Consider the following 20,844-nt stretch of genomic DNA (forward strand, 5'->3'; position numbering starts at 1 on the left):
TTCACCACTATGGCCTATTTATTGCCTCACCCCCCTTATCCTACCTCATTTGCACACACTGTATATAGACTTTCTCTATTGTATTATTGACTGTGTGTTTGTTTATTCCATGTGTAACTCTGTGTCGTTATTTGTGTCGCACTGCTTTGCTTTATCTTGGCCAGGTCGCAGTTGTAAATGAGAACTTGTTCTCAACTAGCCTACCTGATTAAATAAAGGTGAAATAAAAATAAATAAAATAAAATAGATTGCATTGATCTAATCGAGGGCTTTAAAGACAGTTTCAGTACATTCAGAGACAATGATCAACATTACAACACTGTTTTTATTCAACACTTTTAGAAATCATGAAAAACGCTTCTCCACTTCGACTCGCACTCTCTCCCACCCTCCGATGAGACGTCACCATCAGTCCAGTGAAATAAAAAAACGAGTTATTTCAATTTATACTCCGATGTACCTCGCAAGTAATTGGCTACAACAACAGACCTATTACCAGTGCTATCGTGTAGCCTAGCTTGAGACTCGAGTTTTGAAATGTAAGGGACTCCACGTTATTTATAATAAGGGGAAGGCCTACATGGAGAAAATCATACCTCTCTTATTATATAGGAAAATGCATGAAACAATAGTTATTTCCCGTACTTTTTTGGATGAATTGGAAGTAGAACTTTACCCTGTGTTCCCCGCCCATGCACTATAGTTCGACCCTATATGCTATTGATAATGTAGTTGATATCACACAATCTATTGTAGGAGCACTTGATCTCCCGTACCCAGCAGAGAATTGCACTCGGCTTGCATTTGGACTCATAAAGTGATCTCGACTAGAAAGGTTGGTGACCACTGTTCTTGTCTATATAGGCTGTGGATGCCTATTGTGATCATTACTGTTATATTAGGGCATTATGTTCTAGTCTTATAGTCTATTAATAAAATAAAATACAAAAATGGTTTATTTTTTGTAGGTCTATGTGAGTCGCATGTTAAATAAAAGAGTTGTGGATTTACGTAGGCCTACACGACTATTTGATCTATAATGCGAAATCACATGTTAGATGGTTTGTTTTGTGTAGTCAATTACAGTAGGGTATAGGGTAGGTTATGCTTTTTTGATCGTTTAATGATGATTTGAGTGCCCAAATTTTGCCTGCCTACATTTTTTCTGGTCCTGCCTTCAACGGATTTCTGCCTGCGCCACTGGCACAATCACTCTTTGCACTCAATCAAGCAAAGATCTTTGCTGGTACCAAAAAGCTTTTCTTGGTACCAAAAAGCTTTTCATTGCCAAGCGCTCCTTGAATCGGCGAGGTTGCCAGAGTGAAGATGTTAACTTTGTGGAGGAGACTGCTGGACAGACAGGCGCAGGAGCCAGTGAGAAAGCTGCAACACACCCTTCCAGAGAGAGGGGAGCTCTGACCTCACAGATGAGGAGGAGACAGGGGAGGGGATTGCAGCCCAAAGCTCACGCTGAAGCCTTTTGCATTCTCACCCAGCGTCTCTGGAAGAAGGGAATGCCTGCTTTCACAAGCCGCCTACTGTCTAACCACCACTAAGAGAGAAAGAACGAAAAAGAGAGCTCCAAGTCAGGGGGAAATTTGTTCAGGCGCTGGGGAGAGAAAACGTCTGCCGACTCACAAATGGAGTGGAATGGGTTTAAAATGGTAAGGAGGCTGCAGCTTGCCAGCCGCTCATTGTGCCCTTGCATCCATCCGACAGCCTGCAGCAGTAGCAGTAGCACCATGCCTCACTCAGTGTGCCTTCCTTCCCTAACAGTTAATGGGGTGTTGTTCATCCAGTTTTGGGAAAAGGCGATGGGTATCGGTTTGCACAAGTCTATGATAACTGTTCATGATACCTGCACACAGCAAATGTACAGTACATTGTGTGGTTTTAAGTCTGATATTTTTCTTGCATTAAATCTCTTTATCATGTTGTGCATTGTAAATAGTAGATAATACTTGTTATATTTATGTATTTATACAAAGCATTATAGTGCACATTTTGGTCGGTTTTATTTTTGTAATGTTTGACAGTGTATATAATGTAGGACTACAGTCGTGAGCTTGCATTTGTGAATTTGTAGTGTACCAGAGAGAAATAGAGTGTGTGTGTGTGAGTGGCTCTGTAATGCGCATGCCTGCACTGGTGTACATTTCCCTTCACTTGGACAGGTTTTCGCCTATGTCTCCTCTGCTTCTGCCTCTGATGCTGCTGGTAGCGCTTGTCTGTGCTGCATGGTGGATGTGTTTGTTTGTGTATCCATTGTTGACAAAAGGCTCAGAGTGACTGCCTCCCCTGGCTGTTCCTCAACTGGTTGGAGGCAGTGCCTGCCAGGGACTCAGTTTAATTCCCATCCATCCTAAACAACATGGCAGGGCTGACTAACTTTTATTTAACCTATCTTTCTGCATACACAAAGAGGCTATCTTCCCTGATCTCTAAATTCCCGTATCCATATCAAACGTTCTCTTATTGTATGCTGTTAATAATAAGTTTCATAAAATGTTAAAATGGCATGATACTGATTTTAAAATGTTGTCCCTATCATAAAGGGAATTTGCCAGCTTCTGTATTAGCATCTTGAATGTGGGAAGCATTATTCATTTTTGGAAGTGAATATTTGATTGTTTGTGTGTGGGCTATTCCCGTGCAATCAAAATGCTAATTGAAAAGAACGCAATTCCCAACCATGGTGACAGTGATAGCATCCTGTCTCCCTAACTGCTCACTGTAGCGTATTGATGGAGGGACATGCCAGTAACTCAGTGCTAAAGGAGGCGGAGGCGTTGGGAGGGAGAGAAGGAAGGATAGAGAGCGATAGGGGGAGATATCCAGTGTTTATGGTGTGGAACTGAGCATGCTCCTCATTGAGCAGCACCCTGCTGTCTGTCAGTGGGGCTCAAGCACTGGGCAGTGTCACCACAGCCAGAGCTAGACTACTACTGTCCTCCAGCAGAGCTACAACACCCACAGTGCAGTCTCTACTGTTCAGCACCAAGCTTATATATCAATGCTAATAAGTCGAGTTGATCAGATTAATATGAAGTAGGGTTTTGTGAGCAGGTGTGTGGCATGGCACAGAGGGGCGTAGGCAGTGCTCAAATTGAGGGGGTATGCCTTGTTAGGGGGGGAAAAGGTCAAAAGCGATATATAACGGCGCTTTAGGATAGAAACAAGCTGTACGTTCCACGAGAAAGACGCGACTCCGATGCACATTTTTAATTCGTCTCTATGGCATTATGAGGCTGAGTTACGGCCTTCTAAAGAAAATAAAAATAATACTTTGGAAGTGGTACGCGCCATTTGGAGGGTTTCGGGGAGTGGAACATCAGCTATATGAAAGATACGACTTGGAAATGAGACAGCATACGAAGCTCAACAGGACTTTATTCTGAGTTAGGCAACCACCATCTCAATTAGTTCACGTGACAAACAGGAATTTATAGACACACTCATGAACATCCAATTCCCATCCTTACAGAAGTTATCTAATGTGTGACTGACTCTATTGCTATCAATTGAAAATATTTGTAACTAACATGATTAAATTACATATTTGAATTTAATTGCAGGAAATTTGCTTCAAAACAACAAACAATCTCTAGGGCCCTGAATTAAACAAATAGGCCCAAATACAGAATCCGTTCAGTATTTTTGCCTCCAACCTTGACCAACTCACATTTTCCACATATCTGTTGAACTTATTTAATCTTTCACATTAGCTAATACAAGTCAGTAGAACAATTCTCATTCCTTACAATTGGCAAAAATACAGAGAAATAATTAGTGTGCTTTTGTCAGCAAAAACACTAATGTTATTCTCTGTATGTCTTCTATTATTCAATTTCTTCCGTTTGCCAGTGCAACTGCTTGTTTTATGTCTTGAACAGTGTTGTAAGTCATAAAAATTAGAAAATACTGTTGAAATGCATTAAGTATCTGGTTTTGTACTTTTAGTGCTTCAAACCAAGTCGTCAAGTTTTTAATGTTGTGATCTGTGATTTAATTTTATCTTAATTCCACCCTGCTCTTAGGCCTGCTTAGGCCGAAGCCCCCCCCCCCCCATACATAGCATACCCCTTGTTAACTTTGCTGACCTCCGATTGGGAGAACTGGGGTAGAGAGGTGAGAAAAGAGCTGTGGGGAGTGTGATCCTGAAGGTGGGAGAGTTTGCGCTTGACTGTACGGTGCTAACACACACAGTGGCGTGTCAACAGGGCTCTCAGATTCTGAGTGAGAGAGAGGGTAAAGAATATTTTATAAAAACAGGTTATGTTCTCTTCGGTTAGGTGTCCATTGTTGTGAAGAGATGTCATTATAAAACTGACCTGTATGAGCTCAAGTTCAGTCAAAGATAGGATCTAGGCGAGGCACGGTCCACCTGGAAGAAATAATGATTTATACCTGAATCAAGTTATGGTTGAAGGAGATATACGTGTGGGTGTTAGAAGAGTATTAAAGCTTGTAGAGGGTCAGCCGAACAACAGTGGAGATGATTTGTGGTGATTAAATTAGCTTCCCTTGCTCCGCCTTAGAATCTTTGCTCTTGAGAATACTGTACGACAATTAAACATGAACAGGCAAAGTTCAACTCGCTGAGTGCTGTTTCCATCTATCCAATCAGGTATTAAATATCATGGTTACCGTTGTTACATGTGTAAAACAAATATTTGAAAGGATTACATGATAGTTACATGATAAACAGTAAATAACAAACTGCTAAACCATTTCAAATATCTGTTTTGTCATGGCTGTCTGTTAGTTCATGTAATTCTTTTCTCCTATGCTTTGCTGATGCAGTTGTTCATAGAGCTAAGATCAAGTAAAACTGACAAGTGTACAGATGTAGATGGACATTGCAAATTAGAGCCAGACCCCTTTTCTGCAGTCAAATGACCAAATCGCCCTCTAGTGGCCTCATGGGTGGAATGTTATTAATATTTTTCATAATATCATAGTTAATCAATATTATTTTAAAACAACAGCCGAATTGCCGGTGTTTCTATGTCAAACGGTTTTGTTATGTTTCAGTCTTCTGTGATGTATATAAAGTGTAATATTTGGATGCAAACTCAAAATTGAATACATTTCAACTCTATATCTGACATGGTACAGGAGTCTTCTTTTTTAAGCCCATAATCATGTGTGTGAGGTGCATACTTTTGTTTCAAAGTGGGTTGTTTAAGACTACCAATAAACACTCTGTGTGACCCTGATTTAGCCCACTGCAGTAAAATGTTACTATTAGTCAAATTAAGAGAGGAGTAAAATGGACAGTGAAATACTTCTCCATTACTCCACAGGGCAGTTTCTTTCTACCCATCTGTAGTCAATACATGATATCAATGTTCAGTACCATGCCTATCATAGAGGCATCTAACCATTAATTACAGTAATATAACTGAGCCCATGCCTCGCCCTTACATAGCAACTGAATCGTACCGTAGAACCGTTGAATAGCCAGATGTGGACAAATCACCCATAAACGCCCTGCAGCGCTCCAATGTTTTGTGTGAGATGGTATGGTGTTGTTGCTGTTGACATGCTGAGGTGCCTCTGGGAGAGGACTTGGACTGAGTCTCCAGTCCCTGAGCAGCGTGGGTAATTAGTCACAGCTGTGGATGGACATTCACATGCAACTCCCAGCTGAAATGACACGCTCATGTTTGTGTCCACTCAATCGTCTCATGCTATCTATCTCCTGCCTGCTTCTGGTCAGGCGTAGTCACTAACATGGGAGTATCTGAATCAAAGTGACGGTTGTTAGATAATTGCATGTTTAGATTATTTATGCCCTGAAGGGGATCTATAGTAAGTCAGTTGGAGTGAGATTTAAAGTCAGATGATAAGTCACATATATATGTATGCAAGTAGAAAATTAGCTTTGTAAAGTAGATTTGCATTTCAACTTCCAACTTATGCCATAAATGTCGCTTATGTATAATTGATTTAAAAAATCAGTTTGTTTTATTGATAATACTATGAATTTGAAAGCAGTGAAATAAGTGTGTCCCTATAAATGTTTTGGCGGTATTAATAATACTAATGTAATAGCAAAAAACACACAAACATTTTCTAGTGAATGTATTTCCTCCTTTTCAACATACCTTAACCTATACCCAAAACAGCAAGAAGTAATGAGCTAATGCCTATTTGAATAAGCCGCTCTGAACCATTGTCTCAATTATATGGCTTCGTTCTTAAAAATGCCTTTTGTTTGAAGACTAAACATACATGAATATCAAGAAAACGGTTTCTTAAAAAATGTAATAGGCTTCCACAGAGGCGAAGGAATTCAGCTGTGAGGGGGAAAATGCTTTAATAATACAAGCCTAATTCCTTTGGCGGAAATTCAAATTGCCACAGACAGACAATAATCAGCTGCAAATTCTTAGCGCACACAGGGTCATGTTCTTGTTGTTTTTTTGCTCCTGCTTTTCTGAGTAAATATTCTAAAGAAAAATCAGGGAATATATATTCATATATCTACATCTCTGTTCATTCAAAGATGGAAGTAGAACCCTGACTTCCTTATTTCTACGGTTCTCTTTCTTCATCCTCCTCTGTATTCCTTGTGTTTTGGTATTCATACAGACGTTTGGGTTTGAGTGGCAGTTTCTCCTGAGACTGTGCACAAACTGCACACTCCTCTGATCTACATTTTGCATCCCAGGAAAAGGAGAAAAGATAGAAGCAGCAGCTAAGGCAGCAGCAGGCTTGGTGTCGCTAGCAGTTGCTCTGTCTCATTGTTCAACGTTGCCAAGTAAAGTGGCCTCGTACTGTGATGTTAAAGGATGTTTCAAGGTCATCCTTCCAACATACCGGTAGAGGACAGAGCACCCACTGACAAGGGGTCATGACTGTGGAACTGCCAGTAGCTTCCATAACTCCCTATTAAGAACATGTGGAAAGCTTTACTACCTAAAGGTATTCAAGAATGAATAGGAATATGGCTCATACCTTTATGTTACTATCTCCGTCAACAGCTGAGACAAGCATGAGGGCCATGCGATTTGATCTCCGCCAGTAGAGTAGACATTAGGAAAGGGATTCATCCTGTATATGCCTATTCCCTTCATATCAACGGTAACATGTTCTCCTCAAACTAGATGGAAATAGGAATTGTACTGCAGATATCTATAGACAGATAAACATTGGAAGCAATAAATAGAACCGGCAAGTTGGGCTCCAGAGAGATAGATGTGATCTACTACATGTTTCCCCGGCATGCTATTGAAATAAAACTCTGTTTCAGAATTTTCCATGGCACATACTATATTAACATAGATAGTCTCCTGTGGGCATTTTCAATTACACTGTACCACGGCAGAAGGAGATTAATCTTCTATTTTGAATGCATGCCACATTTTATGGTTTAGTTGATATGCAGGAGGGGTAATCTTTTAGCTGTGAGTATACATTTAGGCTTTTTGTCTTCTTGCTGCAGCAGAAGCTAATTTATGATGGAACCCTTTTCCAATCTACAGAGTCGATTTTTATTGGACCTAAAATATTTCAATCTGTTTCCAATTTTCTAATGACCTAATATGCTCCAAGTTAGTATATAATATTACTAATAATTAGAGGGTTAGTTTCACAGATACACCAGTTTTAGTGGAATACTACTGTTTAGATGCATAATAGAGCTTGCACTACTTGTATGATAGGTACCAGTACGATGAAATGTATTGCACATGGATAGATCCATAAAATAATGGATACTAATATAGTAATGTACATTAAACTGTCATACAAGGATATTCTAATGAATCCGATGTCTCTCCTGCTCTTCAAAAAAAGTATGTATTAACTGTCTCAACGGTCTCTAACTGTCTCACATTCTGGTCATTGGAGACACACAGGCAGGCAGCCTGAGAAGCAGCGGATGGGGAAGCAGAGTGGCGCAGCGGTCTAAGGCACTGAATCTCAGTACTAGAGGTGTCACTACAGACCCTGGTTCGATCCTGGGCTGTATTACAACTGGCCGTGGTTCGGAGTTCCACAGGGTGGCGCATAATTGGCCCAGTGTCGTCTGCGTTAGGGGAAGGTTTGGCTGGGGTAGGCTGTCATTGTAAAATAAGAATTTGTTCTTAACTGACTTTCCTAGTTAAATAAAGGTTAAATTATTTTTTTTAAAGAGATCAGAGGCAGTGATTAGATTAGATTAGGAGGAGTCTTGCTCTGCTCAAGCTGGGCTTTAGTGTGTGTGTGTGTGTGTGTGTGTGTGTGTGTGTGTGTGTGTGTGTGTGTGTGTGTGTGTGTGTGTGTGTGTGTGTGTGTGTGTGTGTGTGTGTGTGTGTGTGTGTGTGCCTGAGACTCTTCCTCTCCCTCTCTGTTTTGTCCCGGCAGGTAGACAAGGCTTAGCCCTGCTGCAGCTTCTTTTCTGGTCTTTTACCTACAGGCTATTTGTACATCTTTAAATACCTGTTTTATCTGAGCAAATATGACTCATCCTAGCTTCAAATCGGCATTAATTAAACGTACAATCAGGGGAAGGTCTTTAGGCATGCTCAAAGGTTTGATGAACTAGAGTCCCAAGTACATTAGTTTGTTCTAATATGAACTAAAACATTTAAATCTTTAATTATGACTAGGCTGGGGTTTTTACATATTTCTATTTTAGACCTTACTTAGTTAGCAAGGAAATGAGAGGATGCTTGATCAGGAACATGGCTGCCTGCCAGCTACCTGTAGAGATGTCCTCACGACACCTGGTGCTGATGCAGTGGAACCGTGCATGGCTTCTACACTGGCTAAAAACAACCTCGAGAATAAAATGAGGTTTCGCTTGAAATGCAAACTAATACAAACCAAGGTTGCATTGTACTGTAGTCAAAGGTAGCTTTCCTTGTCCTCCAAAGGCAATGTCACCTTAATTCAGAAGTATCCCACTCGTGTAGATGAGGGTCCAATCACGGATATAGTAGTGATAGAGTGCCGTGCGTGTGTGCTGTGAGGGGTGACAGTGTATTGGCCCTGTCGTTGGGAATCAGCCTTAGGACTGGGGTAAGATGACATGGGGTGATACAGACTGACAGAATCTCTCATTTTCTCTCGCTCTCTAGAATATGTGTTCCGAGTTACTATCTGCTTTAGTTAAACTATTTGAAATGAAATCACATAATCTGTCGTGAAGACTTAATAACCTATTAAGGGATCATTCATATGAGCAGTATGATTAGTCCGCTGCATGTAGTATTGATAGTCAGTGATGAGGCTGTGAGGCCCTCTGAGTGGACCACTGTGTTCAGAGTTCAGTTCCAGCAGGCCTTTGGCAGCCTGCAAAGATCACATCGTCTGTCCCCATGCTGGCTCATGGACAGGACCTCCAAAGTCCCCTGGTCCCAGGGCTGGGGCCAAACATGCAGGGTTCCAGGTACAGGGTATGGCCAAGCTGCCAGGCAGGTGGCCAGGAGTTCTCACACTACTGCAGGGGAGGGGAAGGATAACACAGGTCAGTGAAGCCACATAAATTGAAGTGTCATCTCAGAATCAAGATGCTCACCAATTTCCTGCTTCCATGCATTGGTGCAGAGTTGGGATTTAGCCAATGAACAAATGGCTTTAGTCCACCCTGGGTTTGGCTGTGGCAGGGGACTGCAGTTTGTAGGTCCCGACGGTCACTATTCATGGGCTGCTCATTTTCTTGACTAAGACAGTTTACTGAATTCAGGCCTAATTACAATTCAGTTATGTAAGAAAAAGTTTCAGGCTCTCCCAACTTTTCCCTTCTAGTGGTTATTAAGTGGTATTTTGTTTAAAATTGTACGTTTCCTGAACATAGTCTGGCTGACATTTACTTCTGCTTTAGCATTGGCTTAAAAAAAAAAAGAAGATAAATCGTATTTTCCATTATCATCAGAGTTGGGAGAAGGAGAGGGTGATTTAAGGTGCTAGCAGAAAGCTTTATCAGCCAGTGAGTTAGCGTGAGAAGTCTGTTTGATGCACATGGTGCTTCCAGAAGAAGTGGAGTTACAGACAGACGAAGATAGCTGTCTATCTGAGATTTAGCCCATGGTCAAAGAATGTCAGGCTATGACCTTCAAGAAAGCAGACCTTGGATACACTCACAACATATTTATTGTATAACCAGTGAATAGTTTACGTTTGTTTTGAGAATATATTCTGGGATTTATATAAGAATCTACAGTTGGACAATAAAATAGGGAATTCATCAAAATGTAGGACTGATGTCTCCAAAGTAGTCTGAGATTAGAGTAGATATTTAAAGAGCTGGATTTTGATGCTCACCTCTGCATCTGCAATTAAAAGTGACGGGCTGCCTTCTCATCTCCTGACCTTTGACCCTAGGAAGCGTAGAGTGCACTTTGAGGGGGTTGAGGCATGCTGGGGGTTCTGGGAAGGTTCCATCGATCCTATGAAACAGTGGACGTCATAAGGGAAAAAAGTAAAGCAAAGTTAAATGAAAAATTCCGTGCATACAGCACCTAAACATGTATTATTCTGAGTCACACAGAGAAGAGGAGAAAAAAAATCTATTTGGCAAAGTAGATGCGGATCGATGTTGGTGGAGGCAGGCGGGCGAGGTGTCCCAGATTACTTTCCTGATTGATCCAGCCTAGCTTCCATCTGACCTGCAGGATGTGGTGAAGTCAAGATGTGTCTGATGGAGGTGGAGAGGCAACCAGAAAAAGATGGAAAAATAACATATTGATAGCATGGAGGGAACTTCACTGACCAGGAGTTAATATACAACAATCGTATAAATCCCTTTGTCTGAATGGGTTTGATAACTCAAGTACCCTCTTACTCTGAAACACTTTGAGGGAGTTGGGGCATGCTGCGGTTTACAGGGTTGGGTTTGTGACCCACCCTCTCCTTGGAGCCATGGAATTACCATTTCAATGGATGGAGGACACTATGTCCGTCCACTGTATTAGAATGTGCTTGTTAGAGGACAGGTTTACAGAATACTGTACTATGAACAACCCATTTATTTAAAACATTTAGCTGACAGATTGGATTTCATTCCATGTTTCATGATTGAATATTTCCCAGTAAACAGGAAATCTGAAAGGATCATTTTACTGATAGTCTGAGGATTCAGTGTATAATATCCTGTTGGGGTCATCAGATCATCCTCTGTACCGGCAGAGCACAGAATGCTGGGATGTGGCGAGACATTGAAATCACAAACAACCATCCATCTGACCTCCATTTTGTGTCAGGCGCTATCAGTTAAATGATACTACTGCCGCATTGTGATAAACTGCAGTGTCTCGTCTCTGCATCCATCCCAGCAAAGCCACGGGAAATTGATTGTCTAAGCTCGTTTGGGCAGGGGAGTTCTGGCTGGCAGCAAAGCGGCAGTTTTTACGGTGTTACCGTGGCATAGGAGAGGCGTCTGGTCATGTGAGATTTGCTAGAGGATGCAGGCTGCGGAGGGAGATAATGTCCTCTCTGCAGGCAGTTATGGCATGTACTACATGACTGCCATACCCGACACACACCGCTCACCTCAGGAGTTCAAGGAGAGAGGGAACACTTACAGGGTGTCAAATATTTATGGCATACTACAGAGAATATTGATTATACAATAAGTCTGTCTAATGACTGCTGCGCACAACCGAAATGTATTCTCTGAATAATTGAAATTGTACCCATGAGCGATTTCTCATCTCTATGTTTTTTTTAAACGTAATTGCACTGTCCCTTTATTCAAATATTATTTGAGATGTTATCAGGAAGTGTGTGTGTGTGTTCATACTGGAGAGAGGCAGACAGACTTAGAAAGAGGGAGAGAATCGTTATTAAAGGCTGGTACTGATACACTTGGCTGCATATCTGTTAAGGTACTGGTTATAAAACAAAAGTATGTAGATTCTAGCTACCATACCACTTTATCTCATCTCCTCTAAAATATTTCAATATTTCGATAAGTTTATACTTGCTTGGAAATTGGATTTAGAATTGATATCTTTGTTTGCGTAGAGTTAGTAATATTGAAGCTACAGTATGTAAATACAAAGGAACACAAACTACCCTTTTGCTGCAATACTACCCACAACCCCACAGTACAGTGGGTAGTACATTGGTTGCTGAAATGTCACCTTAACCATAGCCAATGTTTAGTCCTACACCTGCTTGCTGCTTTTCACCTCATTTGAACATGCTGCATATTATGCTTGCTTCGGCAAACCATTCCTTTTCTGACTAGCCTATGTAAAGCTAACCATAACAGATGGGGTGAAAAATGCTTTTGATGTTTCACCTCTGTCTAACATCTCTTTTTCCAGGTTAGCGTTCAAATGTTTAAATGAGATTTATAAAAAACGTAGGTCCACCATATTGGGGGACCTCTCATTGTCACTGGGTATCCAAGCCTTGGGGGCATATCTGTCTGATGCTCTGTCCAGCCCATGCTGGTTCTATTGGATACAATAGTGGTCTGTGTTATATACCTGTATTCTCTATGACAAAGCCTGTGCATATGGTGGTTCTGGCTGACCCAGGCAGATTGTTGTTCCCTATGAATCACTGTAAATTGAAAAATTATTAGAAAAATATACATCAACAATGCATATTAACATAAGTATTACCCCCCCAATAGATGAATAATGTGTAATACAGTGTGTTTTCTTTATATTCTAAAGCTGTAAGACGTTGTTGTTATAACCTTCGGTCTTCACCTAAACTAAAACTGGGGTGGCGTCTGGTAAAGGAAAGGTACCCATAATGAATTGGCTCAATTTATATTCCTCAAATTATCAACCCAAACATCCAAACACACATCGACCTGTCAGCAGACACAAGCTGCCCTCTCTTCATTCCCCTCTCTCCATTCCCCTCTCTCCATTCCCCTCTCTCCATTCCCCTCTCTCCATTCCCCTCTCTCCATTCCCCTCTCTCCATTCCCCTCTCTCCATTCCCCTCTCCCCATTCCCCTCTCCCCATTCCCCTCTCTCCATTCCCCTCTCTCCATTCCCCTCTCCAGCGGACAGTCCATTTAGAACCCAATTCTACATCCTTATTAAGGTTGTTAAGATGTATGGGCAACAGTAACATACCCACCCTCCCTCCCTCCCTCCTCCTCCTAGAGGATGAAGTGTCTCTTCCACAGCCCTGCCCTGACTGAATACCTCCTGTTGCATTCCTCTACCTTCTCATCCCTCTGTCTGAGAGAGTAAATGAAGCCAGAGGTCAGCCTCAAAGTCCTCTCCTCTCCTCCTAAATGGGCTGTTTTACCTACCGGCGTTACATCCTCAGCTGCTGCCTGCTGTTGCCTGCTGCTGCCTGCAGCCCGTGGCTCATTTGAGGAGCTGTCTTTGTCAAGGGCCTTTTTTACTCCCCAGGAGTGAGAGGGATACCCACATCATTACCACTACAGAGGGCACCGTAGTTCCCACGTCAGCTCCACCCTCCTCTCCCTAAGTCAACCACTTCATACTCAACACCAGCATTACAGTAATTGTCCCCTATCTGAATTATGCATGTTTACAAACAGTCTCAATAAGCAGTATTCCTCTAGAATAATCAACCCCTACCTAGAAGGAAAGCCAAGCCACCTGTGTGTTTTAGTGTGGCTGGTGACCGTAAGGCCTCTGTAGAAAAACAAGCATGTTAAATCTTGACCCTGAAACCTCCTAGGGATCGACAGAGACACAGTGGCGTCAGGCAGAACTCCCACAGCTACAGGGCTGGGCAGAGAAGGGATTGCTGACACAGCCAAAGATGGTAAGGAGACCGCCACAAATTGCCTTTTACCCAACATTACCAATGGTGATGACAGTGCTGCTGAAGGAGCAGGGCTGTCTGTCTGCTGGGCCAGAGGGGAGGGGCCCTGATGCCGGACAGCTGAGAGGGAAGGCACTCTATGCCAGCTACTTTTTCTGCCAACCTAATGTACTGTGTGGTGTGAGGATGCTGATTCATTTACTCTGAATGGGGGAAAAAACAGAGTAAATGTAGCTTCATGTATACTTTTTGATGTTTACAAAAAGTTGTTATACTTTAACTTTTCACCATTTACATGTTTTATCTGTTCAATATAAATGCTGTAAAATATGCATCCAAATGTTTTTATGTAGTAGGTTATATTTCCCCTTACATAATTTTATTCTTGCATCTGTTGTGTTATTTATTGAATAATGAAGACAGTATAGGTAATGGAAGAAATTATGCATTTTGTCAAGCTGTGATGTCTGGTATGAGGAAAATATTCTAGCCTTACAAATCACTTCTTACCTTGCTCCCAACATGAGCTACTGTTTCATAGCCACATAAATACAATCTTATGTCAAATATAAATAAATTATTTAAAAAACACAACAAACCAATTACATTAAATTAAAGTAATCGTTGTTTTTTTGTCAACTCATTCATCCAGGGGGTGAACTTTAAAACATCTTCTAATGGACCTCTATCTCCCCTGTCCTCCTCCCCACAGACACACAGCCTCCAGAGACACTGCCTTACTCACTCCTTGCATGACTCACACACATTAGATTCATGAACCCATATTTATTTCCTCCACTCGGAACCCATTAAGGCCTCCATTTAAGTCCAGAAGAAGCAGGTCCCTCCCACACACCATGCCCAGCTGCATTAATGGAGGCTGTAAATCTAACATTTCAGCCCGGTCAGGGGAAACAAGCTGTAATCTGAAGCTAGTGTTAGATAGCTAGATATTGTTCTGTTGAATCAGTTGGCCTCGTCCTCAGGCTGACACTAGAGCTGCTCTGAAGGCTTTGCCTGTGTGCTATAGTGCCTCAGCCAGGAAGGAACTCAAAGAGATACTGCCTTCCTCAGCGCTGGGCTACTCTGTGGGAGAGCATAGATACCTAGCCAATGAGGCACAATGGACAGCTGAGCACGGGTAGTGCCGGTGGCAGGGGGTAGAAATTATAATTGGTCAATCTGAATCGGCAGGTCTTGGGTAATTAAAGGTAGCCATTTTGTTGATTCTTCTGGTGAAAGCTCAAAGAACACGTCCCATGGAGTTGAAAGTATTTTTGACAGAATAGAGCTCAGCAGGACGTGTCAACAGATTTAATAAGGCCCCCCAATCAACTTTGTTACTGCTAGGTACTTTATTCCTCCTTCCTCACTGTCACCATGCTCCTTCTTTGTTGGAGTGATGAGGATACTGTCAAAAGCACAATTTGCATGCAAAATAGATATTGAGAGCTTTTAAACAGGCAGTTTTCTGTTTGTATTCTGCTGTGGGCTCCAGGCATTGTCTTGTGTGTTGTTCCACTGTAGAGAAGACTGTGTGTGTGGAATAAGAAGCTGCTGAGACAATTCACATTCAAGTCTGACATTTCTGATATACCATCCTCCACTGTAGATATGTCTCAGTTCTGACATAGGCTTGAGGATAGTTTTAGAAAACCAATGGAGAAAACTACAGAGTTGCGGTCTACGTGACTGATAATGATTATTGTGATAAAATATTGTCTATTTTAGTTTTTAGACCAGTTTTCAGCAACTTCATTGCTATCCAAACATTAACTTACAGTAAGTCAGATGGGAAATAAAGAGGTTTATGATGTGTTACATTTTTGCTAACCTTGCTAAATGTGCTGGTTTTAAATAGGGAGGGCCAAACTTTGAAGTGCAGACTGAATGTATTTTTGAATAGTTATAAATAAATATGCCCAAGCCTCTGCTAAGATGTTTCCTTTTCTCCTGCTCTATGATTTTGCACTTTTGATTGAATCAGTAGGAACACGTAACCTATTTTCTTCATATTTTAGATCTTTATTTAAATGATACCAAATTAACCACAGTCGGTCATTTCAGAAGTGAGCTGTATAATACTGGTAGTTAATTGGGTTTTCCTCTGGAAGTGTTGACCTGTTTTTTCCAAGGTCCTTTGTTAATGATTTTGTATCATTTTTTCAAGTCAGACATTGACAGATATAACTCATAGGCTACACAGCCACCCCCAGTGCTTCTGTCTGGTATAGACTTTCAGTAAAACACAGAAAAGTCTGATGTACACACCAGAAGACCTTGTTTGGGGTGTTTTCACCCCTATGTGGGGATTATACTTTTAATAGCAGGCACCCTGAAGTCCCTATCCTGTCACCCCACATCTCCAAACACAAACACGCCACACACACACACACACACACCTTCCATAAACCTCTTAGGCTCAGCTTTTCTTTGTAAGTGGATGATGGAAATCAACTGACTGTAACTGAGAATCAAATAAACACACACACACATTTAATGCTAATGGCGGAAAACATTTGGTGGCAGTCTAGGGATATGGAAGTAAGTGTTTGTCGGTAGATAAGCACAGCAGACTGCCTTCTTTTCACTGCCTCCTCCCTCAGGGGCCAGCAAGCTCTACTTCAAATACCTGCTCTTAAAGCGCACTGCAAAACCATCCGCAAAGACTATTGTTCCATGTGACAGACAGCAGTACCCTGCTGAAGGGCTCAAATTGTTAACCCTCTCTAACTGCACCAGAAATCAAAGCACAGAAAGGAACTAAAAAAAGATCACTCATATGTCTCTAACAGTCATGTCTGCATGAATATTTAGCTGTTTAAGTTGCATGCGTACTGTATTGTGTTTATTTTATGGTCTCATACTGAGTCAAACATTGTCTTTCTTTTGTCTTTGAGTTTTGATGGCCTGGAATGTAGATTAAATGCGAAGTACAATAATGAATCCTGGTTCTCAGATTGAGAAGCCCTACCTCCTCTTTGAGTCTTCTTCTTCCCTGACCCTTCCCTTTCTCAGATAATCAGCAACATGGAGCCTCAGGTGACAAACGGCCCCAATGGCACCACGGCCAACGGGCCGTCTTGCAACAGCCGCAGCTGCCCTTCACCCATGCAGACTGGAGGCCCTACCGACGACAGCAAGACCAACCTCATCGTCAACTACCTGCCCCAGAACATGACCCAGGAGGAATTCCGCAGCCTGTTCGGCAGCATTGGAGAGATCGAGTCCTGCAAGCTGGTTCGCGACAAGATCACAGGTACGATGACACACACAGGCCATAGGAAGATTGGGGGAATGACACACAGAGGCAAGTGTAAAGAAGTGGGCCTGGTGGGCGGGATGTGGTGCAGGGTGGGATGGCATGGTGCCAGAGGTCTATGATCCCGGACAGGACTCCAGCTGGTTACCACAGAGCAGGAGGCTGGGGCTGGAGCTGGCTGGTGAGCAGCAAAGCCCAGTGCCACGTGGCACAGAGGTGTTTTCCAGCTAGTCATGCCTCTAATCCCAGACCATTGGCTGTGTGGGTGGCATAGCAGATGGAATGGGGGAGGCTGCTCTTAGATAATGTCAGATAATGGCTTTCATTTTAGATCCTACTTAGTGACATTTCTTCCTTGATAATCTCATTAAAAAGGGCCAGTGTTGAAGAGCAACATCCGCTCTTGACAATGAGATGCAGCCAGGCTAGACTGTGGCTCAGGTTGGTGGAAGTACAGGGCCATCTTTTACAATAATGGGTCTGAACTGGCAGGAAGGTAATATGTAGTATATACAAGAATAGCACCTGGAAACACACTACACTCATTTTTCATCTATTTTTCCCATATGTGTGATTCACAGCAGACAGGGAGACCTAATAGTTTATATTGGAGAGAGTAAAAGGAGACATGATTAACAGGAAGCTCTCACTGGCCTAAATGGGAAAGTGAGGCCATTTCTGTTAACGTTGAAAGTTATTTTCTACCGTACAAGGTCTCGTATGACTTAGGAAAACAAAATATGTTATAAATATTCCCCTCCTGCGGTGCATGTCTGTGTTGTGCTCCCATGGGTGCAATTTTATCGTTCAAACTTTTAGACTAACAAAGCGCTTCTCCCTCTCAGTAGAGGGAATGCCAGGAGGCTGCATGCAAACCAGTTGGCATCATTAGCTGACTTAGCTAGGTTTCAGGGAGGACTATTTTTGAAGCACTAGGGCCCCTATCCACAAAGAGTCTCAGAGTAGGAGCGCTGATCAACACTTTGGATACGGGCCATGAGCCCTCTCTTGTCCATTTCCAAACATCCCCTTTTAGACATTTGACCAGAACACCATTAAAACACTACATTCTCAAGCACCACATACAGGACAATAATTCTTCTAGACCTCACCCTCCTGCCCTTTCAGTTTATTTTCAATTTTTCAAGTACAGAATGTGAAATTCTTTTACACGGCAGTTCAAAAGGAAGGAGGATGTCTTTGTGGACAAGGTGAGGTGAGCTACCTAAGCCTCAGCGTTGTAAGAGACAGGCTTCTCCTTTCTCCGGACCGGGTGCTGTCAGCTTTGATGAAACAAGAGCGGCATGAGGTACCAGCCAGCCCAGCCACTCTGGGCTCGTCTGTCAGGCCCGCTGACTTCAGCTCAGTGAAGTGCCACCTCAGATTGTTTACCCTGCTCCCTACGCATTCCTGCTGTGCATGTAATACACCAGGGACCTGCAGGTTAATCTTTTATTGAAGGCAAACCTACATGCACATCGCTAGAGCCCAAACATGCCCTCACTGGCACATCACCCCCTCAACTTTCTCTCAGGCTAACGACCAAACTAGAGAGAGACATAAAGTGAGTTGTATTGAGTGGTAGTAGGATTCATCTTTCTCTGGGAAGGGAGAAGCTGTATGTAATTATTAAAGTGAAGGACAGGGTATGTTTGAGGAGTTGACAGAGGATTCTCCAACAGATTCTTGTGTATATTTTTAAAGACCGCTATTAAGATGAAAATCCTCAGTCAAAATGCATACATCTGCCTGTAATAAAATAAATAAACATACACCCTTGGAGAGAGCTGGTCATTTTCTTGTGGACCTGGGAGCACATTGAATGACAACTTTTAATGGAATACATTAGGAACGTGTTAGTGATTCTGGCCATCAGCACACAGAGAGGGACTGATTAACAGGAAGCTCTCACTGGCCTAAATGACTGATCAGGCGCCGCCAAGGCAGAAATAGGTTCCTCGTCAGTTGCCCATTTTACTGGATAATTTTCTGCGCTGGCTGCATTTCTTTAGGAAAATGAATGCATTTGTATTCATAATGGCAGAAAATAAATGGCTTTCATGCAGGAACAGGAATTGAATGTGCTTGTGATTTGGTTCCTGATAAGAGAGAATCTTTTTACATACTGAGACAATCATCTGTTCATATTCTCCAGACAGTAAATGCTTACTGCACTGTAATCCAAGACCCATCTTCAAAGATTTTCTTCACATTTTGGTTTTCCATTTGGTCCTATGGTGATAACACTGGCCTTTGTGTTATCCCCACTCTTTTGGGTGGTGCCATTTTGAGTCTGGCTGTGTCATGGCACACTATGTTAAGATACAGCGTATATCACAGTCTGTAAGGATTGACCAAGGACAACAATGATCCCTGTACAAATCAATGTAGTCACCTTCCCTTAGTTTTACCACTATGGGTCAACTGATGCAAATGATTCTGACAATGCAACAAAACAAAAAGCAAATGTAGTGTATGAAATATTCATCCTACTTGATGTCTGCTACGGCATAGTAGGCCCTGAAACACATCGCTGTGCATCTGAGAGCAGAGAGCGTGTGAAACTTGTGTTTGAGACAGGCGTGTGTGGAATCTCTCCAATCCTCTGTGTGACACACAGCTAACTGAGGAAATAAAAAATGCACTGTTTCACTCAGTTTACCCTCATCTCTTTGTTGATACTAAAATATATATTCAGATTGAGTTCACAGTCAAAACCAATGCTATTTTATTTACAGGCAATACATGGTTTGTATTGTTGGTTTGTTGCTGGAACTGTTTGTTTACCAAGCTCTGACACAATCAAACCTTCCATAGTGATGAGCATCAGGAATTAATGGAATTAGTGTTTATTTTGTCCTCCTCCAGTTCACATGAATCTTACTGGTTCATATAACAATTAATATGATGCAAGCATGCATAAAATAGCTCCCTCTGTAGAACACTGATGAGAAAAACTGTGTGATATAAACAACTTAGCTAGTATGACAATGATGCTTGTAGCTCTTACATTGGACCAAAGTGAAAGATAGAAAACAGAAACTCTGCGCCACTTTAGACATACTAGCAAACTCCGTCATTGACTTATTTTCAAATCAGCTTCCGTTTGTTGAATCCAGAATACATTCATATACTGTAAGACAGAAATCATAGAAGGTTAGGGCTGGCACCATTACTGTATAACCGTGTAACCGATGGTAATGATGAAGACAGTCATGAAAATATAACAACCATTTAAACAATTTGGGGGGGGGGGGGATTGAAGAGCGGTTGAGTCCGTTTCTGCGATAAAATGGACTCTTAACAACGTGATGTAAGCAAGGTGTTGTAGCAAACGATGAATAGAATGGTCTTGGAACCTCTAACCCTGGCAATTTGACTGGTAAGCTCATGGGTACACTGGTATTGTGACGCTAATAATTTCCATGGTAATGTATAATGTTCATTCAAATGATGTTAACTGATTGGACAAATGCATTGGAATGTGATTTTTGTAATGTCAGTTGAGTTGAATCAACAAATCACAGCACATATTGATGGGTACATTTTGTGACCGGCTGTGGCAGTCACCAAATTTTGTCAGCCGGTGATTGTCAAGCAAATAACTGCCAGTCTCACGGTAATTGACCGTAATTAACATCAACACATTTAGCATCTCCTGGCTTCCACACATAGCCTACAAGCCACTGATGCAGATCTTTGGAGCATCTACATTTGAAAAAGTCTAATAAATTCTTGTAATAAAGCCTACACATTCACAATTAATCCATTATTTCTTTTACACAGGTCTAAAGAAATATGATATGAAGAAAATGTAGTCTCTTTCAGAAGAACAGAATAGCATACTCTGAGTTGTCCTTATGTTAGGCCCTGATCTTTCTATG

The 20,844-nt window shown here is 41.9% G+C and overlaps 1 protein-coding gene across 1 annotated transcript in view; it reads left to right on the top strand.

The window, feature by feature from the left end:
- The first annotated feature begins 13,617 nt into the window (after positions 1 to 13,617).
- The window catches only part of LOC120051831 (ELAV-like protein 4), a 51,667-nt gene continuing 44,440 nt past the window's right edge, over positions 13,618 to 20,844 (top strand). Inside the window, exons 1-2 of the mRNA XM_038998714.1 lie at positions 13,618 to 13,698; positions 16,717 to 16,957. Of these exons, the coding sequence (XP_038854642.1) occupies positions 13,696 to 13,698; positions 16,717 to 16,957 (244 nt within the window). The 5' untranslated portion in view covers positions 13,618 to 13,695. The remainder of the gene's footprint in view (positions 13,699 to 16,716; positions 16,958 to 20,844) is intronic.

The sequence above is a fragment of the Salvelinus namaycush genome, chromosome 8 (genome assembly GCF_016432855.1).
Source record: "Salvelinus namaycush isolate Seneca chromosome 8, SaNama_1.0, whole genome shotgun sequence".
Taxonomy (NCBI): Eukaryota; Metazoa; Chordata; class Actinopteri; order Salmoniformes; family Salmonidae; genus Salvelinus; species Salvelinus namaycush.